This window comes from Nerophis lumbriciformis, linkage group LG05 (assembly GCF_033978685.3).
Source record: "Nerophis lumbriciformis linkage group LG05, RoL_Nlum_v2.1, whole genome shotgun sequence".
Classification (NCBI taxonomy): Eukaryota; Metazoa; Chordata; class Actinopteri; order Syngnathiformes; family Syngnathidae; genus Nerophis; species Nerophis lumbriciformis.
In genome coordinates, this window is record NC_084552.2 from 49,078,678 (window position 1) to 49,100,884 (window position 22,207).

At 40.4% G+C, this 22,207-nt stretch overlaps 1 protein-coding gene across 5 annotated transcripts in view; it reads left to right on the forward strand.

Annotated features, from left to right (window-relative positions):
- The window catches only part of iqsec3a (IQ motif and Sec7 domain ArfGEF 3a), a 120,406-nt gene that overhangs the window by 75,612 nt on the left and 22,587 nt on the right, over nucleotides 1-22,207 (forward strand). For all 5 annotated transcript variants that reach the window (XM_072913285.1, XM_061959470.2, XM_072913286.1 and 2 more), the window contains 5 exons: nucleotides 1,794-2,962; nucleotides 7,613-7,774; nucleotides 11,086-11,208; nucleotides 17,955-18,121; nucleotides 20,257-20,396. In XM_072913285.1, the coding sequence (XP_072769386.1) occupies nucleotides 1,794-2,962; nucleotides 7,613-7,774; nucleotides 11,086-11,208; nucleotides 17,955-18,121; nucleotides 20,257-20,396 (1,761 nt within the window). The remainder of the gene's footprint in view (nucleotides 1-1,793; nucleotides 2,963-7,612; nucleotides 7,775-11,085; nucleotides 11,209-17,954; nucleotides 18,122-20,256; nucleotides 20,397-22,207) is intronic.

The following is a 22,207-nucleotide window of genomic DNA, read 5'->3' on the forward strand; positions in this document are numbered from 1 at the left end:
CGTTTTTTTTTCTACAAATTTTGGTAAAATTGAAATTTTGTTTTAAAATTGAATCGTATGACAAATGGAGTGTAGGCAAATTGTGATACCACTGTAAAAACAATGTCCATACAGTATTTGAATCTGTCCATCAGTACCTGGTGTCCCAAATAAGTCAGAGCTCCTGTAGCCAGCAATGACTCACGTTTGAGTTTCAAGCAGGATCATCACATAAAATGTCCATAATCACCCTGAACTTCCCTCAACCTCTTTTTCTTGCAATTATCTTCCACTCCAGCAGCTTTGATGTCTCTTAAGATATTCACGTGTCCCTTTTATGCTCCTTCATAAAAAAAGTGTTTACTATTTCCTGTATAGTTTTTTTTTTTTTTTTACCATGCCTGCATGCTCCCTACCCCCCTCATGGAGACTGTGAGGCCAGTCTGCCCCTTCAAAAATCAATTGGATTCCCTTGGACTAATCTCTTTATCAGTGCTTAGTGAAGTGATAAGGAGTCCAGGTGACAGCCCTTGGCGATGTGTTCACCTGTCATTTTGTCGTCTCGGTCCACAGAAAAAGTCTTAATTTTCCTGTTGGAATCGCAAGGATGGTTTTAATTCTCATTCCTACCTTTCTCCTCCTGCTTGTCCTGGTGGCTGTAATTCCTTGTGTGTCATGCAGACACAAAGAGAGAAAGGGAACTTGCAAGGCGTTCCTCCAGATCCCTGACATTAGCTTTCACTTAGAGCCAAAGACGGACGTTTTTTCTTCACTTTCAGGGGCACCTCCACAGAGTTTCTTTGGATAATAAACTTTCAGAATTGTATGTCAGATGTCCTAATGAGGACTAACCATCATAATGGTGATCGCAAGTTGCAAGTGTCCAATTTATGATCCAGTTTGGTGACACTTCATTCACGCAACAAAGCATCTCTATCTCCCTAATGCTCAGTTATTTCTACCGTACGCCACTTTAATAGTACATTTAGTACGTGAACACGGTTATCTTTTCGAGCCAAAACCCCCTCCACTTGTAGCTGTTCAGAGCAGGAACAGAAATATAATCGTCCATTAAGTTTGAACGAGGGGGGATTTCAAAAGATGTGCGCCGCACAATGTGACTCACCGAGATAAGCGCTCGCACTTGGGTGTTTCCAAAGATACACATGCCCCAATTGTTCTGAGAAACGTGGGGGTTTCATCAAGTGTTTGAGCGCCCGCCAGATGAGGATGGCTCTATTGCGTCTGTATCTGTTTCCCACAGCCATTTTTCACAGGCTAGATTAATGGAGCGTTGGCCTTCAGACAATTTTGATTTCCACAGAGGACCTCGCTACGGAATTTGTGGAGATTATCAGTTTTGTTTGCCGAGAAAATCAAGGGTTTGTCCAAATGCTCCGAGTCAGCTGCTCTCTATGTCACACTGTGGTACTTTTTGGCAAAAACGGAGTGATGGTCCAGATCCATACACAATGAATTTGCAGCTTTCCATTGTTCATGACCTTAGCCTCCCCCAGTCTTCCCATTTATGTTCCCATCCACATAGAGCCCTTATTTTTTACTGCTGTGCTACATTCCTTGTAGGCCTCCTCAACCTGCTGTTATCTAAGCAATAAAGAGGCATTCATGCTCATCATCACTGTCTATGTTTGACCTTAGCGCTGCATTCTTATCTGCACTCTTAGGACAAAAGACATGTAGATCCTAAAAGATTCTGCATTTGGAGTTTTCTTGACTCTCAAGACTTGGGAACACACCTCTTCCCAAATAAACAATCAGTCATCAGTTTATTTCCTCTCTTTCATTCTTTCCAGATCGAAATGTTAGAGCACAAATACGGCGGCCACCTCATTTCCCGCCGTGCCGCCTGCAAGATCCAGACCGCTTTCCGCCAGTACCAGCTCAGCAAGAACTTTGAGAAGATCCGCAACTCCCTGCTTGAGAGTCGCCTGCCACGCCGAATCTCCCTGCGCAGGGTGCGCACACAGAACACGGAGGGCTTCTCGGCCGAACGGGCCCTGGCGGAAGGCTGCAACCTAGCGGGCATCCCCCTGGTGAGGTCGCCGTCACTGCCCACCACAGTGGGTGGCTCGCTCACCGACCTAGAAGACTCCTTCACTGAGCAGGTCCAGTCGCTGGCGAAGTCTATAGACGATGCGCTCAGCAACTGGAGCTTGAAAACTATGTGCTCATTGCAAGAGGGCGGTGCTTATCAGTTCAATGCAGCACCGGTGGGAGGACAGGGAGAGTCTGCAATTCACCAAGGCCCGGTTGACCCGAGTGATCTGTCCAAAAGCGCAAGCAAGCTCATGATGGCCTTCCGGGATGTGACGGTCCAGATTGACAGCCAGAACTTTCGGGTTTCGTCTTCTGTCATGGAGTCATCAGCTTCCGTCACGTTGGGCAGCTGCACTCAACGAACCACTTCCATTACAGAAAACTCCGCTCCGCTCTCCGACATGTCACAGGAACCACATGCTCCCCCAGCAGCTGACACCATAGACCCTCCGCCACCACCTCAAGAGCACCCACCTCCCCCAGAAATAGACTTGGACACATGTGATCAGGATGTTGAGTTCCCCGCTCCACCACCGAGTGAGGAAGAGCTCACGGGTGAGGAGGACCTGCAGTCCTTGACCCCCATTGACAAAACGGCTCCCCAACACATCCCAGAGGAGGTTGCGGTGGTGGCGCCTCCTCCGCCGGAGCTTCCTAAATTCCTTGCTGCCACCGCCGAGCCGCTGGAAGTCAAGCGAAGTGGCTCGGAGACGGTCGACAACAGCTCGGAGCAGATGAGCAGCAGCAGCGCTTCCACGGAGGCCCGCTCCACGTCGGAGGCCTCCTCCAAGGAGGCGCTACAGGCCATGATCCTCAGCCTGCCCCGATACCACTGTGAGAACCCCGCCAGCTGCAAGTCGCCGACGCTGTCCACAGACGTCATGAGAAAACGCCTCTACCGCATTGGCCTCAACCTATTCAATGTGTGAGTAGTCGCAAAACTTTCAACTCTTTTTCCTCTTTAAATTGTAGATAGTACAGCTGGCTCTCAATTAGTCGGATTAAACAAGACATAAATCCAGAAAATAACGATCAACGATCCGCAAAGGCTAAACTTGTCATTAGCGGCCATGCTTCCTTCCAACCCGGGACGTAATTAGAGGCTCCTTTAATATCGCATGGCTCATCACCTTGGGAGCCGGGCTGAAAATGTGGTAGCATTTCAATCAATGTCTGTCAAAGCTCTCGTCACAATATGTTGAGACGCGGGCGGGTGGGGACAAAAATACTTCGGGAGTGAACAAGATTTTGCAGAGATATTACCCCAATTATGGCTTGTCGCACGGATCTGTAAGAGGCAATGGATATGTGCAGTAAAGCCGATTAGCTTGTGCTTGTGAGCGTGACGCTAGAAACTAGGAGGATGTTTGGTGTAATAATTACAGCATACAAGCTTAATGATTTAAATATTTAAAGCGCACAGCTAGTTTAAATGCTAATACCGATTGTATCGAGGAATTTGAAATAAACAGTCTAAGTGGCAGCTAGATCATGTCCTGTTTGCTCTCGGATCCATTTTAAAAAGGTCATCAAGAAGTGTACACACGCGTGGTGTTTAATGACAACAACGCGTTGTGTGTTTAAGGAAATAAGTCGTGTTTGCAGTCAGCCTTTTTGAAAGGTGAGCACACTTTTAATCAATTGACTGCAAGTAAAAACAGGCAAATCAAGCTTGAGGCTGATTAGCTCCAGCACACTAAACTCTAAAAACCGCGACGATGTACTATAGCGCCAGGTTAGCAGGTGATCTCAGCATGGAACTAAAAAAAAAAGGTTGCATACATGTGGGCACGCGATGCAAGATAAAGGGCAGGTAGAGGCGTACAAAAGGTAACGAGCACGTTTGCACCTTGAGCGTGGACGGCATGACAATGACAGCACGATAGGGTAGGTGGGGGTGCGTCAAGGACGCGGGAGGAGGAGATGAAGCGGCCAATAAGAGGAGGCGGGTAATATGTGAGTTTACATCAGGGTGACACATTGCAGTGTGAGTGTGACGCGCACGTGTTTATTTAATTTCCGTAGTGATGAATCAACTTCTGTGTGGGCTGTGATAATGTCGTAAGGATGAGTCGCCCTTTTATAAGATAATGCACAGCTTTGTAAGTGCTCACGATGGTCATTTTCACACTGTATAATAGTAAATACTAGGGCTGCGAATCTTTGGGTGTCCCACGATTCGATTCAATATTGATTCTTGGGGCCACGATTCGATTCTAAATCGATTTTTTTCAATTCAACGCGATTCTCGATTCAAAAACGATATTTTCCCGATTCAAAACGATTCTCTATTCATTCAATACATAGGATTTCAGCAGGATCTACCCTAGTCTGCTGACATGCAAGCAGAGTAGTAGAGTTTTGTAAAAAGCTTTTATAATTGTAAAGGACAATGTTTTATCAACTGATTGCAATAATGTAAATGTGTTTTAACTATTAAATGAACCAAGAATATGACTTAGTTTATCTTTGTGAAAATATTGGACAGTGTGTTGTCAAGCTTATGAGATGCGATGCAAGTGTAAGCCACTGTGACACTATTGTTCTTTTTTTAAATTTTTTATAAATGTCTAATAATAATGTCAATGAGGGATTTTTAATCACTGCTATGTTGAAATTGTAACTAATATTGATACTGTTGTTGATAATATTCATTTTTGTTTCACTACTTTTGGTTTGTTCTGTGTCGTGTTTGTGTCTCCTCTCAATTGCTCTGTTTATTGCAGTTCTGAGTGTTGCTGGGTCGGGTTTGGTTTTGGAATTGGATTGCATTGTTATAGTATTGCTGTGTATTGTTTTGTTGGATTGATAATTAAAAAATACTAAAAACTAGAAATAAAAAAATAAAAACATTTAATATATATATTTTTTTAAATGAGAATCGATTCTGAATCGCACAACGTGAGAATTGCGATTCGAATTCGAATCCATTTTTTTCCCACACCCCTAGTAAATACCCAGGTTTTGCTGAAATAGTAACCTTGAAACGGCATTTACTCAACTGCAGAAATCAGCAGGGGTATTTAAATAGGCCTCTATTTATACAATACATTTTTATTGTACTATTTCCTATTTTTCCTGTTTTTTCAGAAGTAAATGATAATTAAAATTAAAATAATTTGCGTTACCATCACTACTCTTTTATATTATTCACATTATTATTGTATTTAAATGTATAATAATAATAATAATAATAATAATAATAATAGTAATAGTAATAATAATACATTTTATTTATAATGCAATTTATATTTCTGGAATTTCAAAGTGCAGCAGTGGAGAAGAGACAAGCAAGAGACAATTAAAATGTCATTAAAAACTACTAGTTGAAAGTAATATAGAGCAACTTCAATAGAAGTTTAAAAGTGTCAAGACGTTAAATGTTTTCCTCCGAAACAGTGAAGAAGTCCCAAATGATCGACGCCATGTTTGTTTACATACAATGAGCTGGAAAGACAGGCTGTTTACAGCACAGCACCTTCGAGAAAAGGAGCGCTCGATTTGTTCACTCTAACCCAGTTTGGGCAATCTCGCCTCATTGGAACAGTTTTATTTTTCATGATTTCTTCCCGGAATTGAAAAACAGTGGTGGTTAACCAAGCCTAGATGGCTGTTATGCAGCAAGCAGCGCACAAACTGTCTCAGTACGCAAGGGGCCTCGATCTTCCAGCAAAAAGCAGATACGAGGCAATAAATCAAACTATGCAATGGAATAGATCCCTATACTTGATAAAAAAAAAACATGTCGAGTGATATCAAGGATTATCCGTTATTATTCCCAAACATATCGAACTATGTTGTGGTCCAGGCGTCATTCTTTATGCTATACCGCCATTCTAGGATGGCGGTATAGCTCGGTTGGTAGAGTGGCCGTGCCAGAAACTTGAGGGTTGCAGGTTCGATCCCCGCTTCCGCCATCCTAGTCACTGCTGTTGTGTTCTTGGGCAAGACACTTTACTCACCTGCTCCCAGTGCCACCCACACTGGTTTAAATGTAACTTAGATATTGGGTTTCACTATGTAAAGCGCTTTGAGTCACTAGAGAAAAGCGCTATATAAATATAATTCACTTCACTTCACTTCTTTGCGACAAAACCGATAAAAACTTGGAAAAGCATGGAGGCCTAGAACTTCTTTGTGTGTGGCTCGGTCAAGCAAATTGGTATCAAGATTCTGCCTGATGAGTAAGGTTACATTTCATGATTTAACTTTGCGTCTGTAGCCATGTTTGTTGCCTTGTCAATGTTTCACGTGCCGTTTACGAGTATGCATGTTTTTCCCCGTCTACCAAAATATAACTATAGATCTCATTATTGTGTGTGTGCTGAAAGCTTCATTTATGATTGCTGCCTTTGGTAAAAGCTTTTATTATACCTGCAGAGTGTTTAAGAATTACAAATAATGTCAGGATAATACCTAAATGGGAAATACCAAACGTTAAAAGTGTATCAAACAAACCTTTAATGAAGTGATCACTGCAAACTTGTGCGTCCTTTGACTCTGACGTGACGTGCTCCTTTTCTCGTTGTCTGTCATAAAACTTTCACTTTTACAGCCTTCTTGATTACCTCTTGAGGAACTCTGAAGGAACGTTTTTCCTTCTCGCGATTTCAACAGTTTGTAAAGCTGAAAACAACGCAATTATAGGGCGGTTTTCTTTGGGAAAGACTAAACAGCACCTAGTACCCATTAAGAGCAGACGCTGGCTTGACCACCACGCATATTTAATGAGTCGGGCGTGACATAATGTAAATCCAAGCAATTGGAGCTACTTTTATGATATAGTGATCATATATTATAGTTTATACATGTCTTTAATTTTACTTTTGGGAGGTGTTTTCTGGTTATATATTAATGAAAAATGGAAAAATGTATTTGGTCATTATTGCATTGCTCAAACACCAAATCTACTGATTAGAAGCCAGTTAACTAAGCAGTAAGGCAAAGAACATGTGTGCGCGTATGTGTTCGTGTTCACAAACCTTGCCTGCATCACCATCCTGCCCGCAGAACTAAATGACCCGGACAGTAATTGCAAGCTCCGGCATCCAGATGGTGAACAGAGGAAACACATTTTTCACTAAAACCCGACACGGTAACCAAAAAGTCAGGGATATTTATTGCTTGAGTTTTTAAATAATGGCAAGATCATCTTGTATTGCGTCTCCTGACACCCTCATCACAGATGCTAATCACCATGTGGGCTCATCCGTGTGTTGCCTGGGAAAACATGGAGTCATCTGCCAAATTCGCTCTCAGAGACACGCCGCCGTCAGGAGTGTAGGCGAGATTTGGAAGCAGATGCTTTTAGGCCTGGCCCGCCTTGTCGTGTCTCACGCTGTAGTCACGCTGCCGTTTGTTCACATCTGCTCTGTCTGGTCCTCTCTAAGCCCCCTTCCCCTTGCCCTTTATCACCCACCATGACCATCTATCCTCACCTCGCGAAACCCATTAGCTCTGTTACGTAAAAGGAGAACACAAAGTGAGGGCATTAATGCTGAACAGTCCCTAGAGCATCTCTAGCTTTGAGTATTTTGGACACATAATGACAAAACAGAACATTCCTTTTCATCAGAAATCCTGACAAGGGCCTGCAGTTCCTGATATCGCGAGGATTTATCCCTGACACCCCCATCGGCGTGGCCCACTTCCTGCTGCAGAGGAAAGGTCTGAGTCGACAGATGATCGGGGAGTTCCTGGGCAACAGCAAAAAGCCCTTCAACAGGGACGTCCTCGAGTAAGTTTGGTGTTTTCTTGTTGGTCGACTATTGCCTGCGTTTTTACCTTCCTCATTCCAATGGTGGAGCTTCGAATTAATTTCCCAGCAAAATTATGACGATAACGTGGTCTGGTGTGTATGAGCGACATGCACAACCTGTTTTTTACAGTGCATTTTGTTGCTTATGCTACTGCAACGTCTTCCAATTGTTGGTTGATTAAACCTTTTTTTAGTACCGTATTTTTCGGACTATAAGTCGCAGTTTTTTTCATAGTTTGGCCGGGGGTGCGACTTATACTCAGGAGCGACTTATGTGTGAAATGATTAACACATTACGGTAAAATATCAAATAATATTATTTAGCTCATTCACGTAAGAGACTAGACGTATAAGATTTCATGGGATTTAGCGATTAGGAGTGACAGATTGTTTGGTAAACGTATAGCATGTTCTATATGTTATAGTTATTTGAATGACTCTTACCATAATATGTTACGTTAAAGGGACGGCGTGGCGCAGTGGAAGAGTGGCCGTGCGCGACCCAAGGGTCCCTGGTTCAATCCCCACCTAGTACCAACCTCGTCATGTCCGTTGTGTCCTGAGCAAGACACTTCACCCTTGCTCCTGATGGGTGCTGGTTAGCTGCCTTGCATGGCAGCTCCCTCCATCAGTGTGTGAATGTGTGTGTGAATGGGTAAATGTGGAAGTAGTGTCAAAGCGCTTTGAGTACCTTGAAGGTAGAAAAGCGCTATACAAGTACAACCCATTTATTTATTTAACATACCAGGCACGTTCTCAGTTGGTTATTTATGCGTCATATAACGTACACTTATTCAGCCTGTTGTTCACTATTCTTTATTTATTTTTAATTGCCTTTCAAATGTCTATTCTTGGTGTTGGGTTTTATCAAATAGATTTCCCCCAAAAATGTGACTTAAACTCTAGTGCGACTTATATATGTTTTTTTCCTTCTTTATTATGCATTTTCGGCTGGTGCGACTTATACTCCGGAGCGACTTATACTCCAAAAAATACGGTATATATTTTTATATCCGCTCCTAAATGTTTCCACAAATGTCTTTAAATACACATTAAGATTGATCCAACACCACCATACTCGCTGTACCTTGCAGGTTTAAAATAAAAACATGAATGATTAATGATATTTTTATATTCATGTTGACATTTAGGATAGCTTGCAAGATAGGATTTCCGCATTAGTTGCCAACTGGTGATTAGCAGCACAATAATGTATTATACGAAAATTTTACTACAAATTGCACTATAACAAGATACCCAAAACAATTTATACAGGATATACAGTATATAAATAGGACAGAGGTGTCCATATATATATATATACATATTTAGATACATAACTTTGTGTCAGGTTTTTGTTGAAGCTCACAAAGGGTATTATTATTATTATTAGTATCAAAATGTCATCTTTTTCTCTTTTGTCTTTTTTTCTTTTAGTTTAATTTAATTTCGAGCTGTGGCCCACAAAAACAGCCCCCTGACCACACTTTGGACACCCCTGTAGTCGGGGGTCCCATCTCCACCTCTCTTTGGCCTGGAAAACGTTTAAGAACCTTGTTCTAGATCAGGGATGTCAAACTAATTTTAGCTCAGGGGCCACATGGAGGAAAACATGTGCACGCGCGGGCTGGACTATTAAAATCATGGCATTAAAACTAAAATATAAAGACAACTTCAGATTGTTTTCTTTGTCTTACTTTGGCCAAAAATAGAACAAACACATTCTGAAAATATTACAATAAAAATATAGCAAAACAGTTTAGAACCGTGAAGGAAAGAAGAAAGGAAATTAATAATTATAACTGAATAAATCTACGTATGGATAAAAATGTGTTTTCTTTTGTATATTTTTTTTAATGAATTAAATAACGTTTATGACAACCTTTTTCCAAAACACAATATAGAATGTGAGATATAACAGGATAATGCATACGTTTATCGTTTGTTTTCAAAACACATACAAAAAAGTGGAACACCAAAAATGTACTGTGGCACACCATTTTTATGACTGGATGGGGTCCCTGGGACCCCATTTTGAAAAATCCTAGCACCAACACTGATGAAGTACTGGTGCGTGCAAAACAGCAGCAGGCGGCTGTGGCCTGCGGGCCGGTTCTAATATTAATCAAATATCATCCCGGGAGCCATAGATAATTAATTCGGCCCGCGGGCCTTGACTTTGACACAGAGCTTCTAGATAGTTCCACTATAATACAAAGTGACAGAACAACAAACTTCTCCCCGCTTTAAACAAACCAGGGATTTCGGGGCTTTCCACAAGACTGCCATGTATTTGGTGGTGAGCTGCATGGGTGGAGAGGCTAGATAAGACGTCGTCTAATTTGCATAATTGGCCGTGACACATGCTCTTTATGGAGCTGTGGGAGGGACAAACGTGAGGAAAAACATGTTAAACACGGCATTTGGTATCTATTGATATTTACTGTGTATGGTTTCTGAATGTTTTGGGTTTTGTTTTTTGTTGGGGACGTCACTCTTAGGGCTCTGTGTCCCCTTCAGGAAATTGCATTATTTTCTTTATGTTTCCTTAAAGAGGAAAAGTCCAGAGTCAGTTAAGTCAAATAGTAGTAATGGATTGTTCCTTATAGAACTTAAACAACATTAGTTTCTTCTCAAAATAAGATTGCTTCCATATTGCTTAACACCTATTTGTGCTGCCTGCCAAGACCGCCAAGAATGTACGTTTGGAAGGCCGACAGCTGAGTACTGCCCTGCCAGTTGGTTTATGCTGACATGTTAACAGGATAGAGGCCACGTGCACACTGCTTATGTGTGTTATTGTGTGTGCGTGAAGAAGTGAGGGGGAGGGCGCAGCTGCAGAGCATCTCGTTTGACGTTACATAAACAAGGAGTGACGGCTGGGAAGGAAGTGACAGCGGAGGAGAGGGTCCATCAAGTGGGGCTGCCATTGTTTCAGAATGGCGCTAAAGTTCTGTTACATGGAACATTTCTGAAAAGTCTTCCGAACCTCATTTGACCTCACGTTGGATTCACCTTACCATGAACTCCCGAGTTTGTTTTACTTTTTTTAATTAAGGTAATTAAGATTTACTTGTCAGGTGTGAGGAGGATTTTCTGCTCGGAGGGATTGCGCCGCCTTTCTTGCCAGCTGGATCCTCATCCTCCATCCATCCTCCTGCGTGCATGTGTGTGTTAAATTAGGGAACGCTCTTATCTCGCCACGGCCGCATTGATTCCCAGCACACTTATTACATTGGGCTAATTCCACCCCCCACCCCCTACCTGCCTTCCTTCCCTGTGCTCAACAGCTGCGTGGTGGACGAGATGGATTTTTCGGGCATGGAGCTGGACGACGCGCTGAGGAAGTTCCAGGCCCACATCCGCGTTCAGGGAGAGGCGCAGAAGGTGGAACGTCTCATCGAGGCCTTCAGGTAAGGATTCTTTTACGATCTGTACTGGAGGTCTATGTTCAAGTGCCATCCTTACGAGACGTGGAGTGTAAGTGTAAGGTCGTTTAAGTCAGGACTTATACCTTAATGAAAAAAGTACTTGGAACACAGCTCCGTCAGGTCCTACCTCCCAATAGTAAAAAAAAAAAAAAGTCCTGAATCCAGACTGGAACTTTATTTATTTTTTTATTTTTTTTTTAACATGTCCTGTCCAAACACTCAGGCAAAACATATTGTTTATGTAGATGCCCAAATCTGCTGTACAGATTTACTTTACCAAAGAGAAGTGTGGAATACTTGCCTTATTTGTATTTGACATTTAATTTATTTATTGTTTGGCCCAGCCAGAACTGAGCAGGAGGGGAAAAAAGGAAGACAAAGGGGGAAATTTCTGGGAAAAGAGGGGGAAAAGACAGAAAGCCAATATAAACAACAACAGAACATCAGCAAATACGATATGTACAAATTCGATACGAATAATTATAGCAAAGAAGCAGTTGGTGAAGTAGATAGTAATAACACAGAAATGACAATTAAATGAAAAATACAAATGAAACAATAAAAATACCAAAATAAATAACACTATTGATAATGAATAATAACAATAATTACCTCGATTATCAACAATACAGTTGTTTGAAATGCAACAATACATACCGTATATGTGATTAAGAACTTGAAAAACATAAAAAAGCAGATACATGGAGGGGAAGAAAGAGAAGCAGACTATATTAACCCTATAGATTGTTATAGTAAAAGTAGGTTAAGCTTTATCAGTGTGCCGTGTTTTACTCAGTTTCCCCTTGTGGGCCAACGTTAATATATGTTTGATGAAACGTGATTATATGCATGAGTGTATGTGTGCATATGTGCTTGTGTATGTACAGTATGTGTATATGTTTGTTTGTACAGTAAATGTGCATGTTGATGTATATACCGTGTGTGTATATGTATGTACTGTATTTGTGTATGTATGTGTGAACGTATGTACCTATGTGTGCGCGTATGTATGAATGAATATATGTATGAATAATTGTGTGTATGCACAATATATTTGTCTCCTGGTATGTGCGGGAGCCAAAGTACGGCCCCAGCCACCCAAACTGGAACTTTTTAAATGATCTACAGCAGAATAGTGACGTAGTGAACCTTCTTGTCAGTCATCTATTCTCTTTGTCTCTGTGGCTGGAGGAAGGACCACTAGCATACGCACACACACACAGAAGTTGAGGCTTGTAATGTGAACGTAAGGTAACATACAAACAATTATTCGGATCAGGCCCAAAATCTACTATAATTTTAGGTCTATAAGCCGCTACTTTTTTCTCAGACTTTGAACTGACTTTGGAATTTTCCCGGGTTCACAAGCTTCACATGCCGCTAATAATTAGCCTCCTTACATCAGACCAATGAAATTGCCGAACGAGTCTCGATGGATCATTTAAATTGTTCACATTAAATCACAAAAAGTATTTTCCCCGCCCGCCATGTTATGGGTTTTAGCGCTTCCATATCGAGTCTACTGACATATGGCACTATACGCACTATACGCTAGTTTGTGTTAGAAATGGCAACAGTGGAGGATGCATGTAAGCGCCGTTCTGCCCCACGACAAGAGGATGGAGAAAAATAAGAAGCTTATTGACTACAGAGTTAGACTACAATAGCGTATTCGTGCAAAGATATTTTGGTAAATTTCTACTATATACAGGTATAGAGAAATCTGACGTCACAGGGCAGAAAACGTCACATGACGGAGCAATTTCCCGACGGCTCATTTGGATGAAATATGAAGGAAGGCAAGATTATTTTATAAATATCTCAGCAATGCCTCCAGGGTTTGATTTCACATTTTTGGGACGTATGGTTATCCAAAATGCACAAAAGCAGGTACAATCAGCTAAGAAAAGTAGGTTTTGCATAATAGGTCCCGTTTAAATGAAACGGCAATACAAACTAGAAAGGAAGTCTCAATAATGAAACCGCGCCGTTGAGTTAGCACTATCACTGACCTTCCTGTCACATGTTCAAGAATACCATCTTTCTCATTTGTCCTTCAAATGGTATCAATTGGTTCAGAACCGTAATAACCAAGAATCACGATTCGGATGTGAATAAAAAAAAATTTGCACCCCATGTAAATTGTTTTCGTTTTCTTTTTGTACAGTATTAATCATTTATGGGATTGCGTACGGTACACAATCAGGAAACGTCATCACATGAAACGTAACACGAGAACCGCCTATATTTAATTTAGGCTACATTTACACTGCAGGTCAAAGTGGCCCAAATCAAATTTTTGGAAATCAGATTTTTTTCTAGCTGACTGTTTACATTGCAAGTAAAATTTGATTTTTATCAGACTCCAGTGTAAAGGCGCAAAGACCCCAACGTGGCCTCGACGTCACTTGCATGCACACTTCGATAAAGTGAAAACAAAGGAAGTTGACTGGAAGTCGTTACTACTACAAAATAAAATAAAAAAACCTTAAAATGTTTTTGTTTTTTTTACATGAAAATAAATGAAAGTAATATAATATATGAAAGAATGTGTATAGTGTAATATATTTGGGAGGGTTCTAATCTTTTAATGGCTGTTAAGTCGAGGAGATACGGACATCAGCGTGGATCTACGTGAGCTTTATTTTTCCACTCACACGTATAGCAAATGCGCCACAGCGTCAATTCCGGTCCTTCAAAAATCGCTATTTCTTCCAAATCAAAATATATGTATACATATATTACATATAGTCTATTATTTGCGCACTGTTGACAAGTGATGCACCGAACATTTGGTCATCTTAAATAGACTTTGTTCACCAAAACCCGATGTTGTGATGAAATGTCCACTTCCACTGGCAACTGCGTCTTTCCGGCACGCACAAGTGACATAGCTCGCAACAAAGCTGACTAAAAAATCACATTCAGGTCACATTCAGGTTGCATTGCATTTAGACTGCGGTCACTTTTAAAAAGATTAGATTCCAATCGGATTCAGGACTATGTCCTGATGTTGCCTGAATCTGATGCCAAAAGATCAGATATGAAGCACTTTGGAACGTTGCAATCTAAACGGGGCCTTAATGTTCAGTATATTGATGCCTACGTCTAGGGCCACCCCTGGGTAGAAACCCCCAATTACAAAAAAAAATGTTTCACACTCGTGTATTTTTGTGACAGCTCCGATCAAGGATCGAAACCACTACTACGGTCTCACAAGACCAGCACTAATGCTAAGCGCCACGGGGGACAGTGGCAATGTTGAGATATACCGTATTTTTCGGACTATAAGTCGCAGTTTTTTTCATAGTTTGGCCGGGGGTGCGACTTATACTCGGGAGCGACTTATGTGTGAAATTATTAACACATTACTGTAAAATATCAAATTATATTATTTAGCTCATTCACGTAAGAGACTAGACGTATAAGATTTCATCGGATTTAGCGATTAGGAGTGACAGATTGTTTTGTAAACGTATAGCATGTTCTATATGTTATAGTCATTTGAATGACTCTTACCATAATATGTTACGTTAACATACCAGGCACGTTCTCAGTTGGTTAATTATGCATCATATAACGTACACTTATTCAGCCTGTTGTTCACTATTCTTTATTTATTTTAAATTGCCTTTCAAATGTCTATTCTTGGTGTTGGGTTTTATCAAATAAATTTCCCCAAAAAATGCGACTTATACTCCAGTGCGACTTATATGTGTGTTTTTCCTTCTTTATTATGCATTTTCGGCCGGTGCGACTTATACTCCGGAGCGACTTATAGTCCGAAAAATACGATACTGTATTTGCCGTTACACTCTTATTAGTAAAGGAGCAGAAAGGGGATAGGAACACTTTTGTGGTCAAAGTTAATATGAAGCACCATGTCATTCTCTCTGGGGGGAGTTGGAATACTAGGATGACAGGGGATGCAAAACAATAACAATACTGAAATAAACTGCAACAAAAAACAGTGCAATTAACAGTGCAATACATTTTCATAACATGGTCACTACTGCCTAGTTTCTCTTGTTATATTCTTATTTTTACTGTTATATTTTTATTCTTATTGTTGCTTTTTATTTTTATTCTTATTGTAATATTTTCTCTTTTATTTCCAATTATACCCCCATTATTTACTTTTTACTTTTTAAATTCGATCTCAATTCTGTACACTGCTGCTGGAATTTAAATTTTCCTGAGGGAACTCTCCTGAAGGAATCAATAAAGTACTATCTATCTATCTATTCATTATTTTACATTTTACATGTTCTTCAAACATAGGTCCCAATGCACAGCGCATGATTTGCAAATAAGGAGGGGCGGCTCTGCATAATTCTATCGGGACAATTCCATCCATCCATTTTCAACCGCTTGTCCCTTTCGGGGTTGCAAGGGGTGCTGGAGCCTATCTCAGCTGCATTCGGGCGGAAGGTGGGGTACACCCTAGACAAGTCGCCACCTATTCGCAGGGCCAACACAGATAGACAGACAACATTCACACTCACATTCACACACTGGGGCCAATTTAGTGTTTCCAATCAACCTATCTATCGGGACAATTGACCAATAAAATACAAGATTTGGCAATGCAGTTTTGAATGGATCCTCATAATTTCATAAAAGCAAGCCAAGACTAAATGTTATTGGCACCAAATGTGTTTTCCAGTTGCCAATTTCAACATTAGTTGAATCTGTCTGGCATCTCTGGATGAACAGCCACCTGTCACTATCGCCCGTGGCGCACAACAAGGAGGTAAACAAAATGGGTAGAGACCCTGGCAGCTGTTATGCCCGGGCATCTGTGTGTTGGACGAGAGGAGGCGTAAGAGGGGACACAAACCGACAGGGAATGAAAAGGGCAGAAAAACAAAAGAGGGTGGAGGATTTATAAATAACCAGTGTTGCGTAACGGCCAGTGGCGCTCCGTGTCACACCCCCATTCCCTCACAGCCCCCTGCTGGGCTCCGATGTGTCTCCAAAAGCAAAGGCGTCATCACATCTAAAAAAAAAAATCAGTAATAAGCAGCAGTCTCTTATATGGTTGTGTGTGTCCACATATTCACTGTACATTTGCGTATTTTATTCAGCGTCTAAAAAGGCTTACTCATGTTGCAGCTCCATATATTTTAGTATTCACAGCGTGACATCATAGCTGCTCGAAAACGCATACACACGCAAAAAAGAGCCAGCCGAGCTCAGTTTTAATAAACGCGCGCCGTGTAATACAAAATCATTAGTGTGTGTATTTGCTGGAATGTGAGCCTCAAATAAGTCCCACAGAGACTTTAGACCCCAATCATGCAGCTTAGTGGCCTGTAAAACTGTGCCACCACCTCCTGTGTGAAAATGATGGCTGCTCACTATTACACTACACTCACACGCATTCCTCATACCATGTTGTAGTGTTGTTTTATTTATGCCCCAGACAGGGTGCGTTCATACTTTATGCATTTGACTGAAATAATCCCTCTCCGTGGATACACACAAATCTGCTTAGTAATTCCCTTCTCCAGCTTCCACATGAGGCCGAATTTTGGTGTTTAAATATGTACTTATTCATAGGAGACATTTCCTGTTTGTTATTTATTCTGGCTCAGCGTGTACAAAAATGATTTGGCATTTTTAACTGCAGCCGAGGACTTTGCAGACTCCATCACTGGACGGGGAGTCGACAAAAAAATAACAAATGAGGGGAAAGAAGCTGCACAGAATTTTTTTTTTTTCCAAATATTTTTATTGAATTTTGCAGACAGTACAGTATGATGGATCATGGCAACAGCAAGTTGAGGTATCTGCACATTTTGCAATATGTAACATCGTAAACCCCACCCCTTACAATACCCACCCACTTTAATTCCCAAGGTAATTGTCACCTAGTGCCCACAACAAATATAGACACACATGAATATATGCAAACTTAGATTCAATCTAACAAATATATTAAAGATAAACAAAAGATAAATAAGGTAAAATAAATAAATAAATACTACATAAGATATGCAAAAAAAATATAACGTAAAAGTAAATAAACACAGGAATGAGGGTGGGGGGGGCTTCAGCGATCAGCTCTGTCTAAGTTGTGTTACTCGAATCGCTTGGGGTGATGTCAAGCTTGTCCCTAATAAGGTCTAGGAGGGGGCCCCAAGTTTTATGGAAAGATGACACAGATCCTTTCTGCGAGAACCGAAGCTTCTCTAACTGGAGACACCGCAAGACATCTTGTATCCAACTGTTATGGCTCGGCGGAGACGCAAGCTTCCATTTAAAAATAATTGTACGCCTAGCCAGCAGAGTGTTTAACGCAATGACATGACGAGCGGTTGCAGGTAAACCGTCCACCTGCAGAACGCCAAAAAGGGCAGTCAGCGGGCTGGGTGTTATTGTCCTATCGAGGGCCTGCCCAACAGTGTCAAAAATAGCCGACCAAAAACTTGAGAGTTTTGGGCACATCCAGAACATATGCAAATGGTCAGCTGGGGATTGTCTACAGCGGTTACAAGTGTCGCTATGGTTGGGGTATATTTTAGCCAGTCTAGCATTGGTGAAATGTGCAGCTGCGCAGAATATTACCATTTTCTTCATTGCGCCACTGTGTGATGCATAATGCCTTTAAGCCTGTAGGACATGCATCTTAAAGGAGATGTTTCACGTTGAACACATACACATAAATGAAAGCCATAAAGCTGAAAAAAAAAAACGATAACAACTTTCTTCTTCCTGCCCGACAGCCAGCGCTACTGTATGTGCAACCCTGATGTGGTGCAGCAGTTCCACAACCCGGACACCATCTTCATCCTGGCTTTCGCCATCATCCTGCTCAACACAGACATGTACAGTCCCAACATCAAGCCCGACCGCAAGATGATGCTGGAGGACTTCATACGCAACCTCCGAGGTAAGCAGGAAAAAAGGGTTGACAGCACGTCACACAGAGATGGGCTGCAATATAACATCTGGACTACGAGGCTGTTGGCTCAATGACATGACGGCCTTGACTCGTGCAAACCCTTCACTTGGCAATTGACCTCACACTCCCATGGCCTTATGTCATTGTCAAATGGAGACTGCAGAAGATATGAGAGGACAACTAAAGGACAGCTACGCAACACAGGTTTTTTTTTTATTGTTGCGATGTTTTGAGCATTTTTATTTTTAAATAACATGTGATTTTATAAATATGTTATACATTTTTATCAGTGTTCCTTAACCTTCACCCCCAAAAACACAGGATTGCAACAAAAATTGGAAAACAAACAGTATTAATATTTTACTAGTTTTATAGCGCACAGACTTAAAAGTAGACACTAAATGGCAGTAAAAGCACATACTCAGAGCTCATTGTCAAATTACTGTACGAGTTTATTTCATTATAACTAATAACATTAACACATAATTGTAATTACAGAAAGAAAACCACAACCACCTTTGGTGTTTTTTTTCTGTAATGACGTCTGCTCCGTTATCCACAAGTTGCAGACACTCTCTGTTTTTCGCTTGAAAAGTGTTTGTCTATCTTAAACAGTAATTTATGTTCAAACACATTTACTCCCGCATGGTAATTGTATTTGTGAATTGTTTTGAGCAATTTATAGCACTAATTTCTGTTGGTAAATAAGAGACGACGAGAGATTGTCAACACACTTAAACATCTCTAACAAGTAAATTGCGCCTCTTCGATAGGTCACTATTGCAAATGAAAACATTCTGGATAAAGGTTAAATGAATTTGCAAACATTTACTAGAGAGTCAATGTTTATATACTACATTACCCAGAAGGCTTTGCTCTGTAGACAGTAATAGGGAGTATGTCTGAGCTACTGGAGAGGACGACAATTGTGACATTTGAGCTATAAGAAGTTTATATTGTGTTACGCGTTGTTGTTCCTTCTTCATCTACACAAGCAATATACATAAGTATTGATTTGCAAGCTTGGCAGAGACAAACTCTACTGGCGAAAATGACGCAGATTAACCAAAAAATGCGAGAAAATTGCAGACATTGGACATGATCTTTTTGCTGTTATTTAATGTCATATGCATTAGAGCTGTGAATCTTCGGGCACCACACGATTAAAATCAATTAGATTATTGGGGGAACGATTCAATTCAGAATCAATTCTCGATTCAAAATCATACTTCAATAAGATTGGGTGCCAGTTCTATGATATAAAAGGAGATAAACAGCTCTGATGGATGTATATATTACTTTAAAGAACACTTATTTAAAATTATGCCCAAACATTGAATAAAGTCAAATACTAATAAGGCAACAAGAGAAGTTTCCAACACGTCTCTTTTCTAAAGTAAATCTGTACAGCAGATCTACGTCAACAATATGCTTTGCATGAGTGGCTGGACAGGACAGATAAAAAAAAAAATGTCATCGATTTTTTTCAATCGATTAAAAATTGTTAGAAATAAGAATCACGATCCATTCGGAAATAATAAATACAATTGACACCCCTAATATGCATACCTTTAACCCTCTTGTTTCCTTGGGAAACTGACGTATTGTGTCCTTCTTTCCTGTCGCCTTTCTATTTGAACAGTTTTCCTTAAATTTTTCAGGACCGCCGAGCAGCAAAACAATCTGCGAGGGCAATTATGCACATATTATTTTTCTGGGAAATTCCCCTTTTTTCAAATGCAAATGTTGACTGGTTTATTGTTTTGTTCTTTTGATAATAAAACTGAATGTTGTGATTATGCTCCTCACTGGTAGCATGCTACTTCTGGCTGTCGTCAAAGGATCGCACCATTTTTTTTTGCATTGAAATCAGCTTAATTTATAGGTTATTGTTAAGTTAGACACCTCTTTATGACCCGTGCGCATCAAACAAAATATTACATGTACCCTCCCAGACTGTCGGCTGCTGGCATCAAAAACTAAATAACCATGACGAGTGACTCAGTCGTTCAGTTGTCCTCATCATTCGGACTGCATTCAAAATCTAGTGCAGAGTTTAAAGCAAATTCAAGCACAATTAAGTGGACATTTATGGTTGTCCATTCCTTTTTTCTCTGTCCAAGGTGTTGACGATGGAGCGGACATCCCTCGCGACATGGTGGTGGGCATCTACGAAAGGATACAGATGAGAGAACTGCGCTCCAATGAGGATCACGTCACTTACGTCTCCAAGGTGGAGCAGTCCATTGTGGGCATGAAAACAGTGAGTAGAGAAAAAAAAGCATAATTGTTTTTGCAGCTGTATGTAAATATAAATAAGTAATATATAAATAAGTACAATTTATTTATATAGCACTACTTACAGTACAGCACAGTACAGTACACTACAGCACAATCAAAACAAGCATACAGGATGATACAACAACACAGACATTGGAAATAAAATAATAAAATTGTTAATATACACAATAATAAATAAATTAAAATGCACACTTAAGCAAATGTGTTTTTAATTGTTTAAAAAAAATATATCAACAGAACGGGCAGCTCTCAGATCATAAGGGAGTGCATTCTACCATTTAGGGGCAACTGACACAAAGGCTCTATCACATTTAATTTTTTAATTTTGTACGAGCCGAGGTACAACAAGCAGAAGGCATTCAGCAGACCGCAGTGACCTAACAGGACAGTGAAAAGACGACAGAGCTACCAAGTAAGCAGGCACTTGGCCGTTGAGTACCCTGTAAGTAATAGCTAAAATGTTGTATTCTTAAATGGGAGATGTAGCCAGTGCAAGGACCCAAAAACAGGAGTAATATGACTGAATTTATGACTTCTTGACAGGAGCGTGGCAATAACGGTCTGAAATATTGTAATAGCAGGCGATCTATACACGTTTGTTTGTTCTTGTGTTTTTAAATATGTCCTATCCAGCACAGATTTACTTTACAAAAGAGAAGTGTGGGCTATTTCTCTTGTTGCACCATATGTTTTTGACTTTATTAAATGTATATATTTAGAGTTTGGCGCAGCCGGACCGGAGCAGAAGGTGATAGAAAGTAAAAAAAAAAAAAGAAGAAGACATAGGGGGAAATTGCGAGGACCAGAGGGGTACAAGACATAGAGAGACAACAACAACAACAAAAAAAACAATAACGGAACTACATCAGCAAATACGATATGTACAAATATGATACTAAAAAGTATAAAGAACAGATTAGTGAAGTAGATAGTAATAACACAGTAAGGACATTGAACATAATTGCACTACAAATAGAACAATAAAATACCAAAAGAAATAAGAATATTGATCATAAATAACAATAAATTACCTCTATTGTCAACATTACAATCGCTTCAGATGCAACTGTCACAGTTTGTAGGTGGCGAACCCCAAGATGCACAGATGGCGGCAGGCATTGAGCAGGAAAACATGATTTAATTTAACACTATAGCAAAAAACAAACAAAAGGGTACAAGCAAAAGGCGCACACCAGGCGGGGAACAAACTTGGCTATGAACAAAATCTAGCACAAAGGCTAACTGTGGACAAGAAACAAAAACACTTACTGTGACACGAAGGAACTATGACATGAGCAGAGTGAACAGAAGTAGACACAGCTACAACGACTAGTATTAATGACATGTAGTAGCGACAATAATCCAGCCCTGACTGGAGGACAAAGCAGATCTAAATAGCAGCCGGCTGATTGACACCAGGTGTGGCCCGGTGCCAATCAGCCACAGCTGAGGGGAAAAAACACTCATGGATACAAGCAGGAAATAAAGACAAAATAAGAGCGCTAACAGGAAATAAAGACAGACACAGAGGAAAAACTAAAACATGACCAATCTGTCAGGGACCAGCCTGACAGCAACAATACATAAATGTAATGAATTGTTGAATTTCAAAAGAAAGGAGATAAAGAGTGTGTTATGTTATGGTAAATGTGGAATAGCTTTAGTAGTGTGTCATGTTTTGTGATGTGGGTGTGTATTTTTTATGAGTATGATTGTGTACACTTGTATGCATGAATATATGTTTAAATAAATGGGATATGCATGTTTTGTTGA